The sequence below is a fragment of the Equus asinus genome, chromosome 10, assembly GCF_041296235.1.
Source record: "Equus asinus isolate D_3611 breed Donkey chromosome 10, EquAss-T2T_v2, whole genome shotgun sequence".
NCBI classification, from domain to species: domain Eukaryota; kingdom Metazoa; phylum Chordata; class Mammalia; order Perissodactyla; family Equidae; genus Equus; species Equus asinus.
In genome coordinates, this window is record NC_091799.1 from 92,871,000 (window position 1) to 92,890,501 (window position 19,502).

At 34.9% G+C, this 19,502-nt stretch overlaps 1 protein-coding gene across 6 annotated transcripts in view; it reads left to right on the top strand.

The window, feature by feature from the left end:
* CDH18 (cadherin 18) overlaps positions 1–19,502 on the top strand; it is a 909,359-nt gene that overhangs the window by 834,779 nt on the left and 55,078 nt on the right. For all 6 annotated transcript variants that reach the window (XM_044779466.2, XM_044779468.2, XM_070519846.1 and 3 more), the window contains one exon: positions 1,893–2,029. In XM_044779466.2, the coding sequence (XP_044635401.1) occupies positions 1,893–2,029 (137 nt within the window). The remainder of the gene's footprint in view (positions 1–1,892; positions 2,030–19,502) is intronic.

The following is a 19,502-nucleotide window of genomic DNA, read 5'->3' on the forward strand; positions in this document are numbered from 1 at the left end:
CCCCCACCCCCCCTTTCCCCTGGTAGCCACTAATCTGTTCTCTTTGTCCACAGGTTTAAAGTCCTCATATGAGTGGAGTCATACAGAGATTGCCCTTTTCTATCTGGCTTATTTCACTTAACATAATTCTCTCAAGGTCCATCCATGTTGTTGCAAATGGGATGATTTTGTCCTTTTTTACAGCTGAGTAGTATTCCATTGTATATATATACCACATCTTCTTTATCCAATCATCTGTTGATGGGCACTTAGGTTGCTTCCACATCTTGGCGATTGTAAATGATGCTGCAATAAACATCGGGGTGCATAGGACTTTTGGAATTGCTGACTTCAAGCTCTCTGGATAGATATCCACCTTACACTCATTAGAATGACAAAAATGACTAAAATAAATAGTAACAAATGTTGGAGAGGTTGTGGAGAAAAAGGAACCTTCATACACTGCTGGTGGGAATGCAAACTGGTGCAGCCACTATGGAAAACAGTATGGAAATTCCTCAAAAAATTAAAAATAGAACTACCATATGATCCAGCTATTCCGCTATTGGGTATCTATCCAGAGAGCTTGAAGTCAGCAATACATTTGTTTTTAAACCAAGTCAAGCCTTTTCTTTAATTTGGATCTTTGCACTTAGGTTCCATATATTTCAAATATTCTTCCACTAGAACTTTTTGCATGATCAATTAATTTTTATTCTTCAGATCTAGAGGAAATTTTACTTGAGATGAGATTAAGGAAGAGGGGAGAAGTATTAAAGTTTTGAGGAAAGAAGAAAACACTCATCTCTTTAAGTAGTTTTATAAATAGATTGGAACATTTCTAGAACATCTGATGATTGTTTACTATATTATTTATTCATATTTACGTTAAGTAACTACTCCTGAATAATGTAAAATCCCAAAAGTCATAAGTATATTTAAAAAGTAATTTATAACCATAGTGTATGTGTCTGTGAGTTAGCTGAGCATCAGCTAAAGTAGGTTGGCTTTTGTTTGCCAGCCCTGCTTCTCTCCAGTGCATTCAATCATGCATCAGCTCATTTACTAGGTAGTTCTACTCTAGGATGGGGAACATGAACAGGGACAACTCTGCCCTTGTGTCTCTCATCTTCTTTCTGGGACCACTGGACTAGGCCTGGCATGTTCTTCTTATGGCAATGGCGGAGTATAGGAGGAAATGTGCAAAGTTTCATTGAACCCAGGCCCAAATATGGAACAGGACACCATCACTTTCAACTCATTCTATTGCCAAAAAAAGCTGGAAGTCAAACTTAACATGAGAGAATGAGGAAAAATTACATCAATGGGAGAGGGAAGAAGATTTGTGGCCAATAATGCAAGCTACCTCCCATTTATTTATTTTCTCATTCTTTCACTAAACACCAGGTGATGGAGATACAATAGCAATTGACTAAAATGTTTTGTTTTTCACTTTATATTTATCTTCAAATCTCAATTATAATGAAACTCCAAGATAAATCAATCTCTGACATCTCGTGTTATCCTAAAAATTTTGTACCTATAACAGAAATTTCATTAAAGACAATTTATTTTTTTCTTCCAATGTCCTATATTTTGTCTCCCCCTTATTAATCACTGTGTTTCTGCTAGATACAATCCACTGTTCTATTCATGGAATTTTAGTAAGTGGGCTTTTTAAAAAAAATTGTTTGAATTAGTAATTGAGCTAAGCATTAACTGACAGGTAAAAATAGTTGATGTCAGTTCTGTGCAAATATGAAGTTGCCAGGCAAATCTTAAGAGCCAAATATAAAAATTAAAAATATGCATTTAAATATTTAAATATATTTGATTTAATACTGCTGTTTGTTCCATTTTATTTTCTTTATTACAACATCAAATAAAATGATTTGTCTGTTTTTTTTCTGTAGGTACTTCATTGAGTACAATGCTGAAGATGACCGATTTTTCAACATTGATGCCAACACTGGGATCATTAAGACTACAAAGCTTCTTGATAGAGAGGAAACTCCGTGGTACAACATCACAGTTGCTGCTTCAGAAAAAGGTAAACTCACTAACTTTAATGTATCATAGAAAAAGATGCCACTTGTACAGGAAAACTCATACTGAGATTTTCTCAAGAGTAACCCTCTCACCATTTTTATTTTTGATCCCAGGATCTGGCAGAATGCACAGAATGTATTAGATACAGTAACTCATTGCCAGATGCTGTGAATGCTTTTATACTTTTTTCTTTACTTTAATCCCACCATAGGGGTGGAAAATTGGCATCAAAGAACACTTCATCCTCATCTCTGAGTCAAAGTATTTGGTTGACCTCGTAATTGGGAGACTTCCTCTGTCATGTGCTTATATCTTACTTAAGCCAACAAGGAGTTAGAAGGAGAAGATTTCACGTACAGTAGTTTAGAAGAAAAAGAAATGAAAATCTATCATTGTATGGGAATACTTTTGTCAATGTGATACTCCTTCTCAAGCCTCAATTAACACTTAGAAAGTTTACAATAAAAGAATAAATGTTGGAATTTCTGCAGGCAAGTCTAAGCTTTCTTCAAGAGTAGTATATAAGATATAGCTGAGTAAGACTCTTGTTCCATCCCCATCCAGAATATTGCATTGTGGTAAACACCTGAGTTCAGAAAAAACAAGCATAAATATCAGTAATTATCTCTGAATTCAAGAGGATATACATGACTGTGTTCAAATGAAACTAAGATAGAACTCTAAGAAAATAGATCTATTGTCATGACAATGAAGTCTTTCTTTACATATTGGGAATAAACCTAAGGGACCAGTTATCCCAAGTTTAGAATCATGTGCAAAAATTATGCATACATTTGGGAAAGGTTTCAATGTATTCATGAGAGAAACATAAATATATTATTAATTAGAAATATTTCACATTAGAAAATAGTGTTATGTAAAACGAAATTTTGCTCTCTCTCTCTTTTGCCCTTAGGGATAAAACATTAAAGTTTTTTTAAGTTTCATCTAGATATAATTCAAATACCATAAAATTCACCTTTTTAGAGTATACAATTCAGTGGGTTTTAGTGTAATCAGAGTTATGCATCCATCACCACAATCAATTTTAGAACATTTACATTACTCCAAAAAGAAATTCTACATCCTTTAGTCATCATCTTTTGGTCCCCAGCCCCCCATCCCTTGTACCCTAAACCCAGGAAGCCACTAATCTAGTTTTTGTTTCTATAGATATCTTAGTTTGTTCAAGCTACTATAACAAAGTACCATAAACTAGGTGTTTCAAAAACATTTATTTCTCACAGTTCTAGAGACTAGGAAGTCCAAGATCAAGGACAGGCAGATTTGGTGTTGCTGAGGACCTGCTTCCTGGTTCATGGGGGGCTGTCTTCTAGGGATGTCCTCACATGGTAGAAGGACGAGGGAGTTCTCTGGGGTCCCTTTAATAAGGGCACTAATTTCATTCACGAGCGCTCTACTCTCATGACCTAATAACCTCCCCAAGACCCTACCTCCTAATACCATCAACTGGTGGTTAAGTTTCAACATCAGAAATTTGGGGAAATATAAACATTCAGTCTCTAGCAATAAATTTTCCTATTATTGGCATTTCGTATTGCAAAATTATACAATATGTCGTCTTTTGTAACTGGCTTATTTCATTTAGCATAATGTCTTCAATGTTTAACCGCATTGAAGCATGTATTAGTACTTCATTCCTTCTTATTGCTAAAAAGTATCCCATTGTATGGATATACCTTGTTTTATTTATCCATTCATCCCTTGATAGACATTTGGGCTGTTTCCACTTTTCACCTACTATAAATAATACTGCTATGAGCATTAATACAGAAGTTTTTGTGTAGACATATTTTCATTTCTTGGGTATATAACTAGGAGTGAGATTGCTGGGTCATATGGAAACTCTATATTTAATCATTTGATGAACTGACAGACTGTTTTCCAAAGTGACTACACTTTACTTTCCCCAAAGCAGTGTGTGAGGGTTCTAATTTATTTATATTTAATTTATTATTATATATATTTTTTATTTTAATCATTCTAGTGGGTGTGGGGTGATAGCCCCTTGTGGCTTATGCACTTTTATAACATCCTTTGTTACAAATCAATAGACTACTCTTGTCTTTTCTGTTCTACCTGAATTTTTCAGGGTTTTGCATCTGCAAAATTAGCTCAAGTGACTTCCATTTAAACAATTTTTTCAACGTAATATTCTTTTTGAAAATAAGCATTCACTTATTACTTTTTTTTTTTTTAAAGATTTTATTTTTTTCCTTTTTCTCCCCAAAGCCCCTCTGGTACATAGTTGTATATTCTTCATTGTGGGTCCTTCTAGTTGTGGTATGTGGGACGCTGCCTCAGCGTGGTTTGATGAGCAGTACCATGTCCACGCCCAGGATTTGAACCAACGAAACACTGGGCCGCCTGCAGCGGAGCGCGCGAACTTAACCACTCGGCCACGGGGCCAGCCCCTCACTTATTGCTTTTAAATGAGTGTTATAAAGAATACACGAGTGGGTTCATTCGTGATCATTCTGGGTAATTTTCATTTTAAAAATAACTAGACTAAGTGTAGAATTGCATTCTTAGGCACTTAAGGACAATTAAATGCCTGTCAAATGATAAGGGCTCATTGAAAATTAGTTGAAAAAACAAAAAAATGAATAGATTCATGTACCCAAGAAGTGATGACAACATTGAAAAGATTCAGAAAAGCTTGCGCAGCCCTTCTGGGCAACAGGCTCAGTGTATTGAAGATGGAAGAGAAGAACCCCTTGAGAGAATTTCATTTGTCAGAAAAGAACAGACATTTATTTTAAAATGACTTCAGCTCAACTCTAGAGGTATTTCAATCGGAAACCATACTTTGCTTCCAAATCTCACCTCAGTCCAAATAATATTTGCATCAAGTAGAAACTAATTTATAAATACACATGAGTCCATGTTTGCCATGAAAATTATATTATTTGCAATCATTACCAAAGGAAATGCCCGTTTTCACTAAAGTAACATCTTAAATATGTACTTCTTAAGTACTTTTTTTTTCTTTTACTATTTGCTAGTAGTTCATATGGGAAATGAGTTAATACATATCTACTAAGTCAAACAGTATAGTAAATTGTGTTACCTATATTTTATAGATGGTAATAAAAAAGCCTTAGAGACATCTCAATGAGGATTATTAAAATATAATTTAATCCTAATCATAAACAGGTATGTAGAAAGAATGAGCAATAGTTTTTATAGTCATACTGGGAGATATGTGTTTAGAAAAGTGCCCATTCATGCACTGATTGCTTGGCCTAAGTGCCTGTTAAATATTGTTGGGAGCTCTTCCATGTACAATTGTTTACAAGCTTTCGATTGTTTGTAAACCTCAACACCAGCTAAGTTATCAAAGTGTTTTTTAGTATATTCTGTTTTGGAAATGTACTTGATGCTTTTTTTAAACCAGATTTTTTTTTAGAGGCCTAAGTTTTTTAGAGCAGTTTTAGATTCACAGCAAAACTGAATGTAAGTAGAGATTTCCCAAATACCTCCTGCACCTAAACACGTATAGCATCTTCCACGATCAACATGACTCCACCAGAGTGATGCTTTTGCTTCAGTCGATGAACCTACATTGACACATCATCATCACCTAAAGTCTGTAGTTTAACTTAGGGTTCACTCCTGGTGTTCTATGAGTTTGAACAGATGTATAATGACATGTTTTTATCATTATCATATCATATGGAGTATTTTCACTGTACTAAAAGTCTGTAAGCTCTGCTTACTTATCTCTTCCCACCCCAATCCATGGTAACCACTGATCTTTTTCTTGGCTCCACAGTTTGGCCTTTTCCAGAACGTGGTATAGTTGGAATCTTACAGTAGGAAGGCTCTTCAGACTGGCTTCTTCACTTAGTAATAAGCATTTAAGGATTCTCCAGTCTTTCCATGGCTTGATAGCTCATTTCCTTTTAGCACTCAGTTATATTTTGTTGTTTGGCTGGACCACATGTGTAGATTTTTGTATGGACAGAAGTTTTCAATTTCTTTAGGTTAATACCAAGAGGTGCAATTAATGAATCATATGGTAAGAGTATATTTAGTTATGTAAGAAACTGGCAAAGCATCTTCCAAAGTGGCTGTGCCGTTCTGCATTCCCACCAGCAAGGAATGAGAGTTCCCATTGCTCCACATCCTCGTCAGCATTTGGCCTTTGCAGTGTCCCCAGATTTGGGCCACTCTAATAGGTATATAGTGACATTTCATTTGCATTTCCCAGATGACATATATTTGAAGCATCTTTTCACATGTTTATTTGCTGTCTGTATGTCTTCTTTGGTGAGGTATCTGTTAAGGTCCTTGGCCCATTATTTTAATCAGGTTGTTTTCTTAAAGGTGCATTTTAAGAGTTCTTTGTATGCTTTCGGAAACAGCCCTTTATCAGATATGTATTTTGCAAATATTTTCTCACACTCTGTGTCTTGATATTCTTTTGACAGTGTCTTTTGCAGAGTTGAAATCAGATTTTTAAAATCTTCTTTATGTAAGTTTGAGGAGGCTGTTCTGTGGAATTACATGTGGAAGTTAATGTTTTAAAGTACTTTTCTAGCCTTATGAGGGTGTTGTTCAAGTAAGAGAAAGGTGCCCCTCTTAGCAGATGAAGCAATGCACCACGATTTAACAGTGAATAAGAGCAAAGCACCTCTGTGCACAAAAAAACAAAAACAAAAAAATCACAATGTCCCTTCTTCCAGGTGAACAGACTTCATGCTTCAGGACCACTGTGAGAGTATAGGGTGTCATATAAATAGTGGGGAGACCTCTGAGCAGGCAGGTAGGACCCAAATGCAATGTAGCTCTTAAGGACATGGTGTTTGGCTCTGCCTTCTTTTGTCCTACAGTTCTAGGTCAAAGTGACTATTCAGCTGCCCAGTAATCTGGTGAAGGCAGAAAACAGGTCTGGTCCATGATGCCTTTTACTGCTGCTGCTAAACATAACTAGTAGCTGTCTTGCACTTGAATGCTGTACTTTTACAGACATGGCATCCTAACAAAAATTCCTGTGAAATAGAGAGAACAGATGTATTATTCTCATTTTATAGATAAGGAAACTAAGACTCATACAAAATATCAATCTAAATATTTTGGTTCCTAGATCTATGCTCATTCTATTATGGCCTCCCAGGGAAGCTGATATTCATTGAACCTAAATATTAGTCAGGTGTTTTAACTGATTGAGGTTTATTTTTTAAATTTATTCTGGGATATTAGACTATTTTCATGATTCTAAAGAATACATGAAGAATTAGATAAATTCAATAAATATCTACAATCAAGGAAACAGAAAATGTTGTACTCTCATCACATATCATAGTTCTAGGGGAAGCATACTTTCTAAATAAATACCTGTGGAATATTTCTGTTACAGGTAACAATACCTTGTCTCTACATAATCCCTAATTTAGCTATTTGGTAATTTCCATCATTGTTCCATTGTTGTATAAGAAATAACCACACGATTTCTGTAGGTCAAAAGTCCAAGTGGGTTCAGCTGGGTTCCCTGGTTAAGGTTTGACAAGACTGAAGTCATAGGTCAGCTGGGCTGGGGTCCTGTCTGGAGAGTCTCAGGAAGAACCTGATTCAGTGTTCATTCTTCTCTTCAGCAGTCCACTTCCTTGAGAATGCAGATGCAAAGTCTCCATTTTCCCCACATTGTTAGCTGGGGCACTTCTCTCCTAGGGGCTGCCTGTATCCCTTCTCACGTGGCACTCACCTTCTTTAGAAAGGCGACGGGGTATTATATCCTTCTCATGCTTTGAATACTTCTTCTTCTGCCACCAGCTGGAGAAAGTCTGTGCTTTCAGTGGTGTCTACCTGATTGGGTCAGGCCCATCCAGATAAACACTGTATTTGAAGATCAACTGACTTGAGACTTTAATTACATCTGCAAAATCCTTTAACGGTAGTTCCTATGTTAGTGTTTGGTTGAATAACTAATGCATGGGAATCGTGTGCTGCCATCTTTAGAATTCTGCTTACCATGACCCTAAAATACCTGTAAAAATTTGAGGGGGTTATTCTTTTTACTGGATAATAAATATTCTTCCAAACTTGTATGATACGGCTTACTTTTCCTTGTATATGACTCCCTAGTAAAATAGTGCCACTAGTAGGCACTCAATAAATAGATCTTAATATATTTTTCTTGGGTAAATAGCACCCATCTCCTTCCATTTCCTTATTAATGACTCAGCTCAAGATAATGTAACTTTTTAGTCCCCCTGCTTTTCAGAAACTGACATTATGGTCATCACCTCCTAATAGCTAAATCTGATGAGTACCTTTCATTTCTTATCCCTGTCTGAGTTTTTTTGGTGATATTTGACTATATTAATCATTCTCTTTCCTCTAAGAATTTTCTACTTTCTTAGCTACTATTCGACTTCTTTGATAGGATGTACTTTATCATTTCCATCCTAAAGTATACATTAATTAACTCACTCAGGATGTATTAATAAACAATATGTTCTAAGCAATGTCGTATTTTAGGTACTAAGGATATTGAGGACATTATTTTGCCTTTGAGGAATTTTAGTCTAAAGCAGAAAACAAGGTAAGCAGATGATTGAATTATGGATAATTAAGGTGACAATAAAGATTTTAGGGGCTAGAAAAACATGAAACCATGGTAGTTTAATCTCTCTAAGAGGATCAGTGAAGGTTTCATAGAGAGGATAATGCATGGGTTCAGTCTTGAGGTGATAGATGAGTGAAGGTTAGCATGCATTGTTTCCAACTATATCTGTTTTAATCAGGGTTCTGCAGAGGAACTGTAGGACTCAGAAACAATAGGCTTCAGAACCAATAAAGAGATTTATTATAAGGAATTGGCTCAGGCAACTGTGGAGGCTGGGAAGTTCAAAATCCTCAGAGCCAATGCCCCAGGTCAAGTCTAAAGGTCAGAATCAGGGAGAGCCTGTATCCCAGATTAAAGGCCATCAGGCAAGAGAATTCTCCCTCATTTGAGGGAGGATCAGGCTTTTGTTCTATTCAGTCTTCACATGATTGGATGAGGCCCCTCACAAGATAGAGAACAATCTGCTTTACTCAGTCCACCAACTTAAATGTTAATCTTATCGAAAAACACCCTCAGGGAAACACACAGAATAATGTTTGACTAAATATCTGGGTACACCATGAATTAGAAACTGGTTGTGGCCAGTATCCTGGCTATCAGGCCCTCTGGGTGATTTTCATGCATGCTCAAATTTGAGAACCTCTGACCTATGCAATGCTAATGTAAATTAAGTTTAAGAAATATTATTTTCAATCACAATTTGATGTATGCCATAGCTCTATTTAATATTAATCCCATGGGCATGCACACACGCACAGACACACACACGTCCTGAATGCCTAAGAAATAAACTCCACATCAGACAGTATGTGGTTTTCCTTTATAAGACTTGACTCTCTCTGTTCTCAGCTTAATCCTCTGAAAAGTGATTATCAAGCTTTTAGTTACAAATACTCAAACATGCTGTGTTCTTTCAAAAATTTTGTAAACCTTTCATCTCTCAATGCCCTCTTCTCATTTTGTTCTACTTTATAAACACCTATTTGCTTTCAAGAACTATTTCAAATGTCACAACATCTGTGAAATCTTCCTCAGCTTCTCAGGCAAATTTTATATCTCCTTCCCTTCTATGCTTTACCTGTATGCATGTCTCAAATCTAGCAATATCACTTACTAGCCTTAAATAGAGCACATATCACATTTTATTGTAATATTTTTCAGCTCTACTCGATTATGAATACTCAAGTCTAGGAATCAGGTTTATTTTAAATTTGTTTATCATAGTATTCCATAATACTTAGTAAATTTCCTGACACATAGAACTTATTTAATGAAATTTTGTTAAACACATGAATATTCTTTGCCCCTCATTTCTCTACCTACCTTAACTGCCCAACAAATTTATTACTATACAGTTCAATGATTGCTAAACTCTATATTTCCCATTTTACCTAAAGTATCCTATTTCTCCTTGTTCTGTGTACTAAATGTGAGAACTTATTCCACCTGATTAAAACACCAAAATGGGACTCTATCATTCATTCATTGCTTGCATAACAGTTGAATTTCCAAGGGAGTCAAAATTGAGGAGAAGCTACTTTCTTCTGTTGATGAAAATAATCCATAACCAATCTATAAATGAAAATTTGGGTGAGTTTATTCTGAGCTGAAATCTGAGGACCATGGCCTGAGGCCTTTCTTCCCAAAGGAAGAAAGGGCACCGAAGAAGTGGGGTGCACAGAGTGGTTATATACCCCCAAACAGGGTGTTTCACATATGATTGAAATGTCCCTCCCACAATAGTCACAAGATTGCCCTGTTGGCACAGCACTTGATGGACACAGCAGGTAGTGGGTCTGCGATCTTGGTGGGTGTAGCAGGAGGCAAGTCTATTGTCTGGAGCTGGGTGAGCTCTTTCTTGTTTTTTTCCTCAATTCTCATGCAAACATACTCAAAGATTAGGCTTCACAAATTTCTAATTTAACCCAATTGTTAACTTCAGGTGATGGAAATTAAATTTAGATTTTATGAACTCATTCACAGGTGAGCACAGCAATCAGTTTCTAGCCTAAGGAAAGATGCTTAATCCTTAAGGAGACGCCAACGTTGGGAGGGGGAGGGAGGTTGCACTTTTATCTCAAGGGCATTTGTTCTTGCCATAGGGAATATCTAAAGCAGATATACAATTCATGCTCAACAGCCTCGGTCAGGCCCTTTTGGAAAGACAAGGTCAGGCCGAATTAGGTTTATACCAAATGGCTTCCTCATATTCTCCAATATATCCTATTGCTTGCCGTTTTTATTTGTCACTTCAAATTTTTGATGAGTCCAAAAGGTTCTGCTCTCACCAGAGTTCATAAATTAAACAACACTGCTGTGAGCATTGATATCGTATTTGCTTCAGATCTGTTTCACTGTTTCTCTAAACGGATTATATACATAACTCAGTTCAGAAACCAATGTTGACATGTTCTTTATTCATTGAATCTTTCTTGTTTTTTTCCTCAATTCTCATGCAAACATACTCAAAGATTAGGCTTCACAAATTTCTAATTTAACCCAATTGTTAACTTCAGGTGATGGAAATTAAATTTAGATTTTATGAACTCATTCCTTGTTGCCTTTTAGTGTGAAGTTAATTTTTGTTAGCAGCTGCACCTAACAGTGCAAAATTCCATTACTGAAGAGTAATGGAAGCTTTAGCTTCTACGCATTATTTTGCTATTGTCAGTGTGCTTATTTTGATAGATGAAATTTGCCTTTCAAGAATGTGTTCATATTAGCAATTTCCCTTGGCACACAAAAGGATCCTAATTGGCACTTTTTTCTTAGCACACAAAGGGAATAGCACACAAAGAAATTGGTGTTGCTTTAACCAATGTTCAAAAGTAATAAATAAAATGCTTTTATGAAGTATTTGTTTATACATTTGTATATCAGTGTGTTAGTTCCCTGTTGCTGTGTAACAGATTGCTACAAAATATCCAAAAATAATTCAGTCTCTTCTAAGATTTAAAATAAATTTATTGGCCCATGTACGTATAAAGTTCAGATAATTAGGCTTCAGGCTTACTCTGATCAGATCTCTATCTCCATTTCTCTGTGATTTTTCCTTTTCTGCATTCCTTTTTATCTCTTCTTTTGCTTTAGTATTGCTATATTACAGTAACAAGCAAAAAGTACTATAATAACTTGTAATATATTAACAGGATGAATGCCACCATAAATTGAGGGTACTTTCATCCTCTTTTACAGCCAGGGTAAGATAAATTGTCACTTTGGATAACCATTCAAAATGTTGCTCCAATTAGGTCTTTTTGAACTAATCTCCATTCACTGTCTTTAAAAATTGTATTTAATACATGAAATGTGCCCTTGATTGCACTAATTACTATGGCAAAAGGTATGGGGTTATCCACATTGGCTCAAGACCATCAAGGCCCTTATTTTCATTTTCACTTGCAGTCAATTCCAATCTCTTGGGTTCTACACATGGCGAGGAGTTTGGTGAGGCACTTACAATATTTACTACATTCTAACTTTTGTCATCATTTACATGATATGTCAATGCACTTAAGAGTTTACTAATGGCACTATCGTAATCTCAGTATCAAATTCTAGAAGAATTAGAACAAATTTGTTTATTCCAAAGGAACTCGAATAACTGAAATAATTAATATACACTGCTGTTAGGTATTTATTTTATAATTTTCCTCTCTCCTCAAATTTCAATGCCTCTTCCAATTTCCTTGCATGCATCGCATAGTCTTGCTTTTCTGATGTTACAACATAAGAACAATCAGTAAAAGATTTCCACAGATTCTTGCCTTCATATCTACCAACCTAACTAGTACTAAGAGTGTTATTCCCACATAAATCTGGCTTCCTTCAGGTTACTGTGAATGAACTCCCCATGCCATATTTATGGCCACCCCTCTAAGTCACCCTAAATCCTGTCCTTTCTGATTCACTTTGAGACACTGCCTGCCAATTAGTTTTGCTCTTTCCTGCATTTTCATTTTTCCCTCTCTGATATATAATTTTCCTATCTTCAAAAATAGGCTTTATTTATTATCTGGAAATAAAATTAACTCAAGAAAACAAAAACTGAAAACCTACCTCAGTCTAGTGGTTCCCTTCAGATACAACTCTATTATTCCATTCCTTTTACTGAAAAACTTGAAAAAGTCATCTGTATTCACAGTCTGTGCTATTTTCGTGTTTTTTAAAATCCACTCTAAAAAGACTCTTGTCCTTACAACTTCACCAAAATTACTCTTGTCCTACATATTGCAAAGTCTAAAGTATAATTCTCATTCCTCCATTTATTCAACAAAGCAGCAGCATTTGGCAGAATTGACAACTCCTTCAAGAAGCAGATTGTTTCTTTGGCTTAAGGATACAACATTCTCTTAACTCTCTTCATCCTTCACTGGTTCTTCTATCTCTGTGTGCCGTTTAGTTCCTCCCTATCTCTCCATTCATTCAATTGTGGGGCATCCTGATTTTCAGACCTTGCACCTATCTGGAGTTATTGCTCACGTACTCTCATTCAGTCTAATGGATTTCTATAACATCTACATTAATGATAACTCTCAAATTTAAATCTGCAACAGCTTGGATACTTTCTCCCTGAATTCCATATTAGCCACCCTAGTATCTCCTCTCAGAGGTCTCAAACTCAACAAGATCCAAGTAAATCTTTTCCTCAAAATCCAATTTCTCTGTAAATCTGCTCCTCCAAAGGTCTTATCCATCTCAATAATGATGGGATAGTCTTCAGATTGCTTATGTAAATCACACAGAGTCGTATCTGGCTGCTCTTTTTCTCTCACGCTCCACTTTCAATTCATCAGAAACTTCTGTCAGCTGTACTTTAAAAAATACCTATAAGTCAACGAGTTTGTACCATTTTCATCACTCCCACCCTGTTCAAACAACCATCACCCCCACCTAGAGTATTGAAATAGCTTCCTAAATTGTCTTTTGGACTCAACCCCAGCCTCCTTTAATCTATTATCCAGAAAGCTGCAAGATTGTTCCTTTTAAATCATAAATAATGCCATGTAGCTGTCTTTTAAGTAAGATAAAACACTCCCAAATAAATTAAGGTTCCAAAGCATGACATTTTCATAATAGGTGAACCAAGATACACACACATACACACATGCATGCACACACACACACCCATTCTGCCAAAAAACAGTAAAGATAAAGCATAGCTTCTGTTTTCATTTCAGTTCTGGGTTGAGGGATGAAGATGTGAAATTGTGTACACTGCGCTTACATATCATTTCAGATCACCTTAATAACTTAATAACTCTTAATAACTCTGTGACAAATGTAAAAAAGAAGTATTTTCAAACAACCAAAATTGAGAAAGTTTACATTGTTATTAAAAAATTCATTAGAAAGAAAGAAAATTATCTCAAAAAGAAAGTCTAAGATTCACTAAGAAATGATGACAAAGAAAATGGTACACATGAGGAAACCTTTCTCTGTAAAGACATAACAAAATGTCAAATTTGACAGATTAACAAAACACAAGCATCACTATCATCATCATCATCATTATCATCACCATAACTTAGAGACATAAAGTTGTGAAAGACTTGATTGGAATTAAAGCATTTAAAAGTTAGTATAGGGGCAGGACCAGTGGCACAGCGGTTAAGTTCACACATTCTGCTTCAGTGGCCCAGGGTTCGCCAGGACCTACGCACAACTTGTTGAGCCATGCTGTGGCAGGCATCCCACATAAAACAGAGGAAGATGGGCATGAATGTTAGCTCAGGGCCAGTCTTGTTCAGCAAAAAGAGGAGGATTGGTGGCAGATGTTATCTCAGGGTTAATCTTCCTCAAAAAACATAAATTATAAAAAAAATTTTTTAAACATTATTATAGTGCTCAGGAAGAGAGTAAAAATGTTGATTGTTCTCAGATTTTCCAGAGGTATTACAAGCATGTTAAGATTTCTGGGTTAAAAAAATAAAGGAAATTTAATATGCAGATTTAAAATTAGAGGAAAAATGTAATAAGAATGAAACCTTAAACAATATACTGGAAAGTAATATTAGAAAGGATAAAAACAGAAAAATTAGGACAAATTTGAAGTACAAAGTGGTAAAAGTATATATTAATAACCAAAGTGAAGTAAATAGAATAAACTCTCCTGTTAAGACAACAGTACCATAGCGAAGTGAAATAAGAAAGAAAAAAAAGATCTTTGTGTTGCTTGTAATAGGCACATATGAGATATAAAGATATAGAAAGTTTTAAAATAAAAGAATACAATAAAAATATATAATATTAACCAAAAGAAATCTGGCAGATCTGTTAGTATTAGACAAAATATGTTTTAAAACAAAAAGCTATCATGATGATAAGAGGGTCACTCCATATTGACATGCATATATGTCACCAGAGTGATGTGGCCATTAAAAACTTGTATACACCTAATAAAATGTCTTCAAAATAAACACAAACATAATCCTGGAGGAAACCGTTAACAAACTTCTCTCAGAAATATTTTATTAAGCAGACAAAAGAGTTAGTAATGACAAAGTGTTTCAAAGAATAAAATAAAAGCATTTGATACTTGCTATATATATATATATTGCAATAAATTTAAAGAATATATATCATTTTCAAGCATACGAAGAAAAATATGTTAACATTGATGACATAGTAAACCGCATAGCAATTTTGAAAAGAAAAATTATGCTGTTGCAAGCTATATTCGTTGAGCACCATATAACCAAATTACTACAGGGCGGAGTTGTTTGCAGGTTAAAGGGGAGAATGGATGAACATTTCAACAAACAGGTGAAGACGGAGCGATGCCATCTGGCCATCCAAATGGAAGCAAATTTATTTATTTACCTCACAACCATACAAAATAAGTAATCCCAGTATATAAAAGATAAACATTGAACTTTAAATAAAATGTAGGATAACATCACTATGACTTTGGCTTAGAGAAAGTTTTATAAAAATACAAATTATACAACCATAAAGAAAGACATTGTTAAGTAAAACTATGAAAATTATGCTTAGTTGGTAATCAGAATATAATTTGAAGTTATGAATGAAGATGTATATTCACATATGGTGTAGCTGTGTGTGCACACATTGATCCTCATTAATATATGATAAATTTAAATAATTGGACCAAATACATTTCAATTGACATTACAATATATATTAAATGTATTGATATCTTAAGTATATGGTCAGTTTAAATTACAAATGAAGGCCAATTTAAGAGCCACCCACTTCCAAGAATAAGCTTTACACATGCCTCGCTGTCCCAGAGCTCAGCAATACTGAATTTTGTATTATTTGTTCCATTCTTTTCTTTATAGTTTTATCAAATACAGTTAGGCCATTTATATATCAATATTTATATATGTAATTGCATCTTTATATTTATTGGCTCATGGGCATTATATATATAAATAGGTTAATATAATATGCACTTTTTGTGAATTTTTTTCTCATTGCTGTGTTTTTAAGATTCATCCACGTGGAGAACTACAGCTGAAGTTTATTCGTTTTCACTATGATGAGAAAATAAATCTATTTTAACTCATGCATACAACTTCCAATAGCTTTGGGTTGTTTTCAGTTTTTAGTAGCTTCATGTATGATTAATATTGCTGATATGACATGATTTGTACGTACTTCCTATTGCAAATGAGAAAAACTTCTCTACGTATATACCTGGGTGCACATACCAAGAGCATTTGATATATTCTTAGAAGTGTTCTCAAATGTTTTTCAAAGAGAGAAGGTTTAACATGTGTTTTTAATAAATATATAACTGCAATCAATTATTGACCCAGAAATTAGTATGTACCCTAAATATTTGAGTTACAGCTCTCTTAACCAATACATTTCATTTTATGCAGAAAAATTCCACTTTAAAACATGTTTGTATTCAGTTCCAAGATTACATTAACTGTCCTAAAGCTTCAGCTCTTATGTTACTGCAAATTGTAAAAATTTAAAGAAAGTCTACAGAAAACATGTTCTAATATTTTGCATATGAATATGGATGCATTTTGGAGATTTTTTATAAATGTAGACATCTAGAAAATGATTTTACTATTGAAGCACCATTAAAATACATTCAGTAAACTCACTCTCTTAACTGATTTATTTCATGTAAAACTTACTTAGGTGGTGCCCACAATCAACTGTATGCTAATAATTAGTGAGACTTTCTCTAGAAAGCATGAGCATTTGACTCTCCGTGACTATATTTATAGTTATCTAGATATTTTAAATTTCTCTTAGTAATATTTATAGGTTTCAGCAAATATTGAACATATTTTATTTGGCTACATGTTTTTCATGTTATATAAATTCAATATTTAAATATTTATTTTCTTGTTATAGAAAGAAATGCTAATATAAACTTGTATCCTGTGATATTGCTGACTCATTAGTTCTAACAGCTTTTTGTAGATTATTTGGTTTTTCTAAATGGATCATCACACGCTCTGTGAAGAAATATAGATTTGTTTCTTACTTTACAATCGATATGACTTTTATTTCTTCTTCTGTCTAATTACACTGACTATAACCTTCAGTACGATGATTAAGAGAAGTGCTAAGAGCATGCATCCCAGCCTTTTTTTTTGGTACTTAGGTTAAGGCACTCAATCTTTCACTGATAAGAATGATGACACTTGTAGATTTTTGGTGCATGCATTTATCCAGGTTAGGGAAGTCCCTTGTACTCTTAGTTTGCTGAGTGTGTTTTTTCCTTTTTAAACAAAAAATATGTATTATGTTTTGTTGATTTTTTCTGTCTATTGAAATAATTATATGTGTGTGTAGTGAATTATGCTTATTGATTTTTAAATGTTAAACAACCAGCCTTTCTTTCCAGAGATATATCTCACTTGGTCGTGATGAATATGTTATCAAAGCAGGAGGCAATCCTAGGCTCAGCTTGTGTGTCTCTTTGCTCACGGAGCATGGTTTTTCGCTGTCTGCCTTTCAGGTCTGAGGACAGTAGCTTCATATATTTTGTTCAGTTTTATAGTCATTCATGCTAGTCAGACATGCAGGCTAGTCTGGTATGAGGTGCTATTTCCTGGCCAAAATACGAAGTTTCTTTCCTGAATTAAACTTCAAAGCCTGTTAAACTTATCATTGTAGTTATGTAATTTATTTAAATATTACACAAAAGAATGTACATAATGGAATCAGGATATGTGTAGCATGAGTTGAAAGTTTTCCTAAGACATGATGAAAATGATTTGCTAAAAATAAGCTGCAATTTAGGAGAAAAATGAGATAATTATAAAATCTCAGAGAATTTCATAGAAAGTCAAAATTTTTGTTATATTTAACCTGTTTTGAATATATCTTCCTATTATTTCTTCACTTGGAATAAATCAGTTTTGAGCTTCACAGATGATGCTGTGCTTGTGTTTTTGGGGGGCTTTAGGTTTTTTATTGAGTTCATAATAGTCTACATCACTGTGAGATTTCAGTTGTACATTATTTCTTGACGGTCACCATGTAAGTGCTCTCCTTCACCCCCTGTGCCCACCCCTCACCCCCCTTCCCCTGGTAACCACTGAACTGTTTTCTTTGTCCATGTGTTTTTTCATATTCCACATATGAGTGAAATCATCTGGTCTTTGTCTTTCTCAGTTGGCTTATTTTGCTTAGCCTAATTCCCTCCAGCTCTTTCCATGTTGTTGCAAATGGGATGAATTGGCCTTTTTTATGGGTGAGCAGTATTCCATTATATATTTACCACATCTTCTTTATCCAATCACCAGTCGACAGGCACTTGGATTGTTTCCACGCCTTTGCTATTGTGAATAGTGCTGCAATGAGCATAGGGGTACATATGTTACTTTAGATAGTTGATTTCAAGTTATTTGGGTAGGTACTCAGTAGTGGGATAGCTGGGCCATATGGTAGTTCTATTTTTAGTTTTTTGAGCACTCTCCATACTGTTTTCAATAGTGGCTGCACCAGTTTGCATTCCCACCTGCAGTGTATCAGGGTTCCCTTTTCTCCACACTCTCTCCAAAATTTGTTATTTCTAGTCTTTGGGATTATAGGCATTTTAACAGGAGTAATACTACACTAAGTATCTTAGTTTAGTTTTGATTTGCATTTCCCTGATGAATAATGATGTTAAATGTCTTTAGATGTGTTTATCGGCCATCTGTATATCTTCTTCGGAAAAATATCTGTTCATACCCTCTGCCCATTTTTTGGTCAGGTTGTTTGTTTTTTATTGTTCAGTTGTGAGAGTTCATTATACATTATGGAGATTAAACTCTTGTCAGATATATGATTTGCAAGTATTTTCTCCCAATTGATGGGTTGTCTCTTTGTTTTGATCCTAGCTTCTTTTGCCTTGCAGAAGCTCTTTAGTCTAATGAACTCCCACTTGTTTATTTTTTCTTTTGTTTTCCTTGTCTGAGAAGACATGGTATTCGAAAAGATCCTTTTAAGTTCGATGTCAAAGAGTGTACTACCTATATTATCTTCCAGGAATTTTATCGTTTCAGGACTTCAAGTCATGATCCATTTTGAGTTTATTTTTGTGTATGGCATGAGATAATTGTCTACGTTCATTCTTTTGCATATGGCTGTCCAGTTTTCCCAACACCATTTGTTGAAGAGACTGTATTTTCTCCATTGCATGTTCTTGGCAGCTTTTTTCAAAGATTAGCTGTCCGTAGATGTTCAGTGTTAGTTTGGGCTTTCAGTTCTGTTCCACTGATCTGTGTGCCTCTTTTTGTACCTGTACCATGTTGTTTTGAACACTATGGCTTTGTAGTACATTTTGAAGTCAGGGAGTGTGATGCCTCCAGCTTTGTTCTTTTTTCTCAGGATTGCCTTAGTAATTCAGGATCTTCGGTTGCCCCATATGAATTTTAGGATTCTTTGTTCTATTTCCATGAAG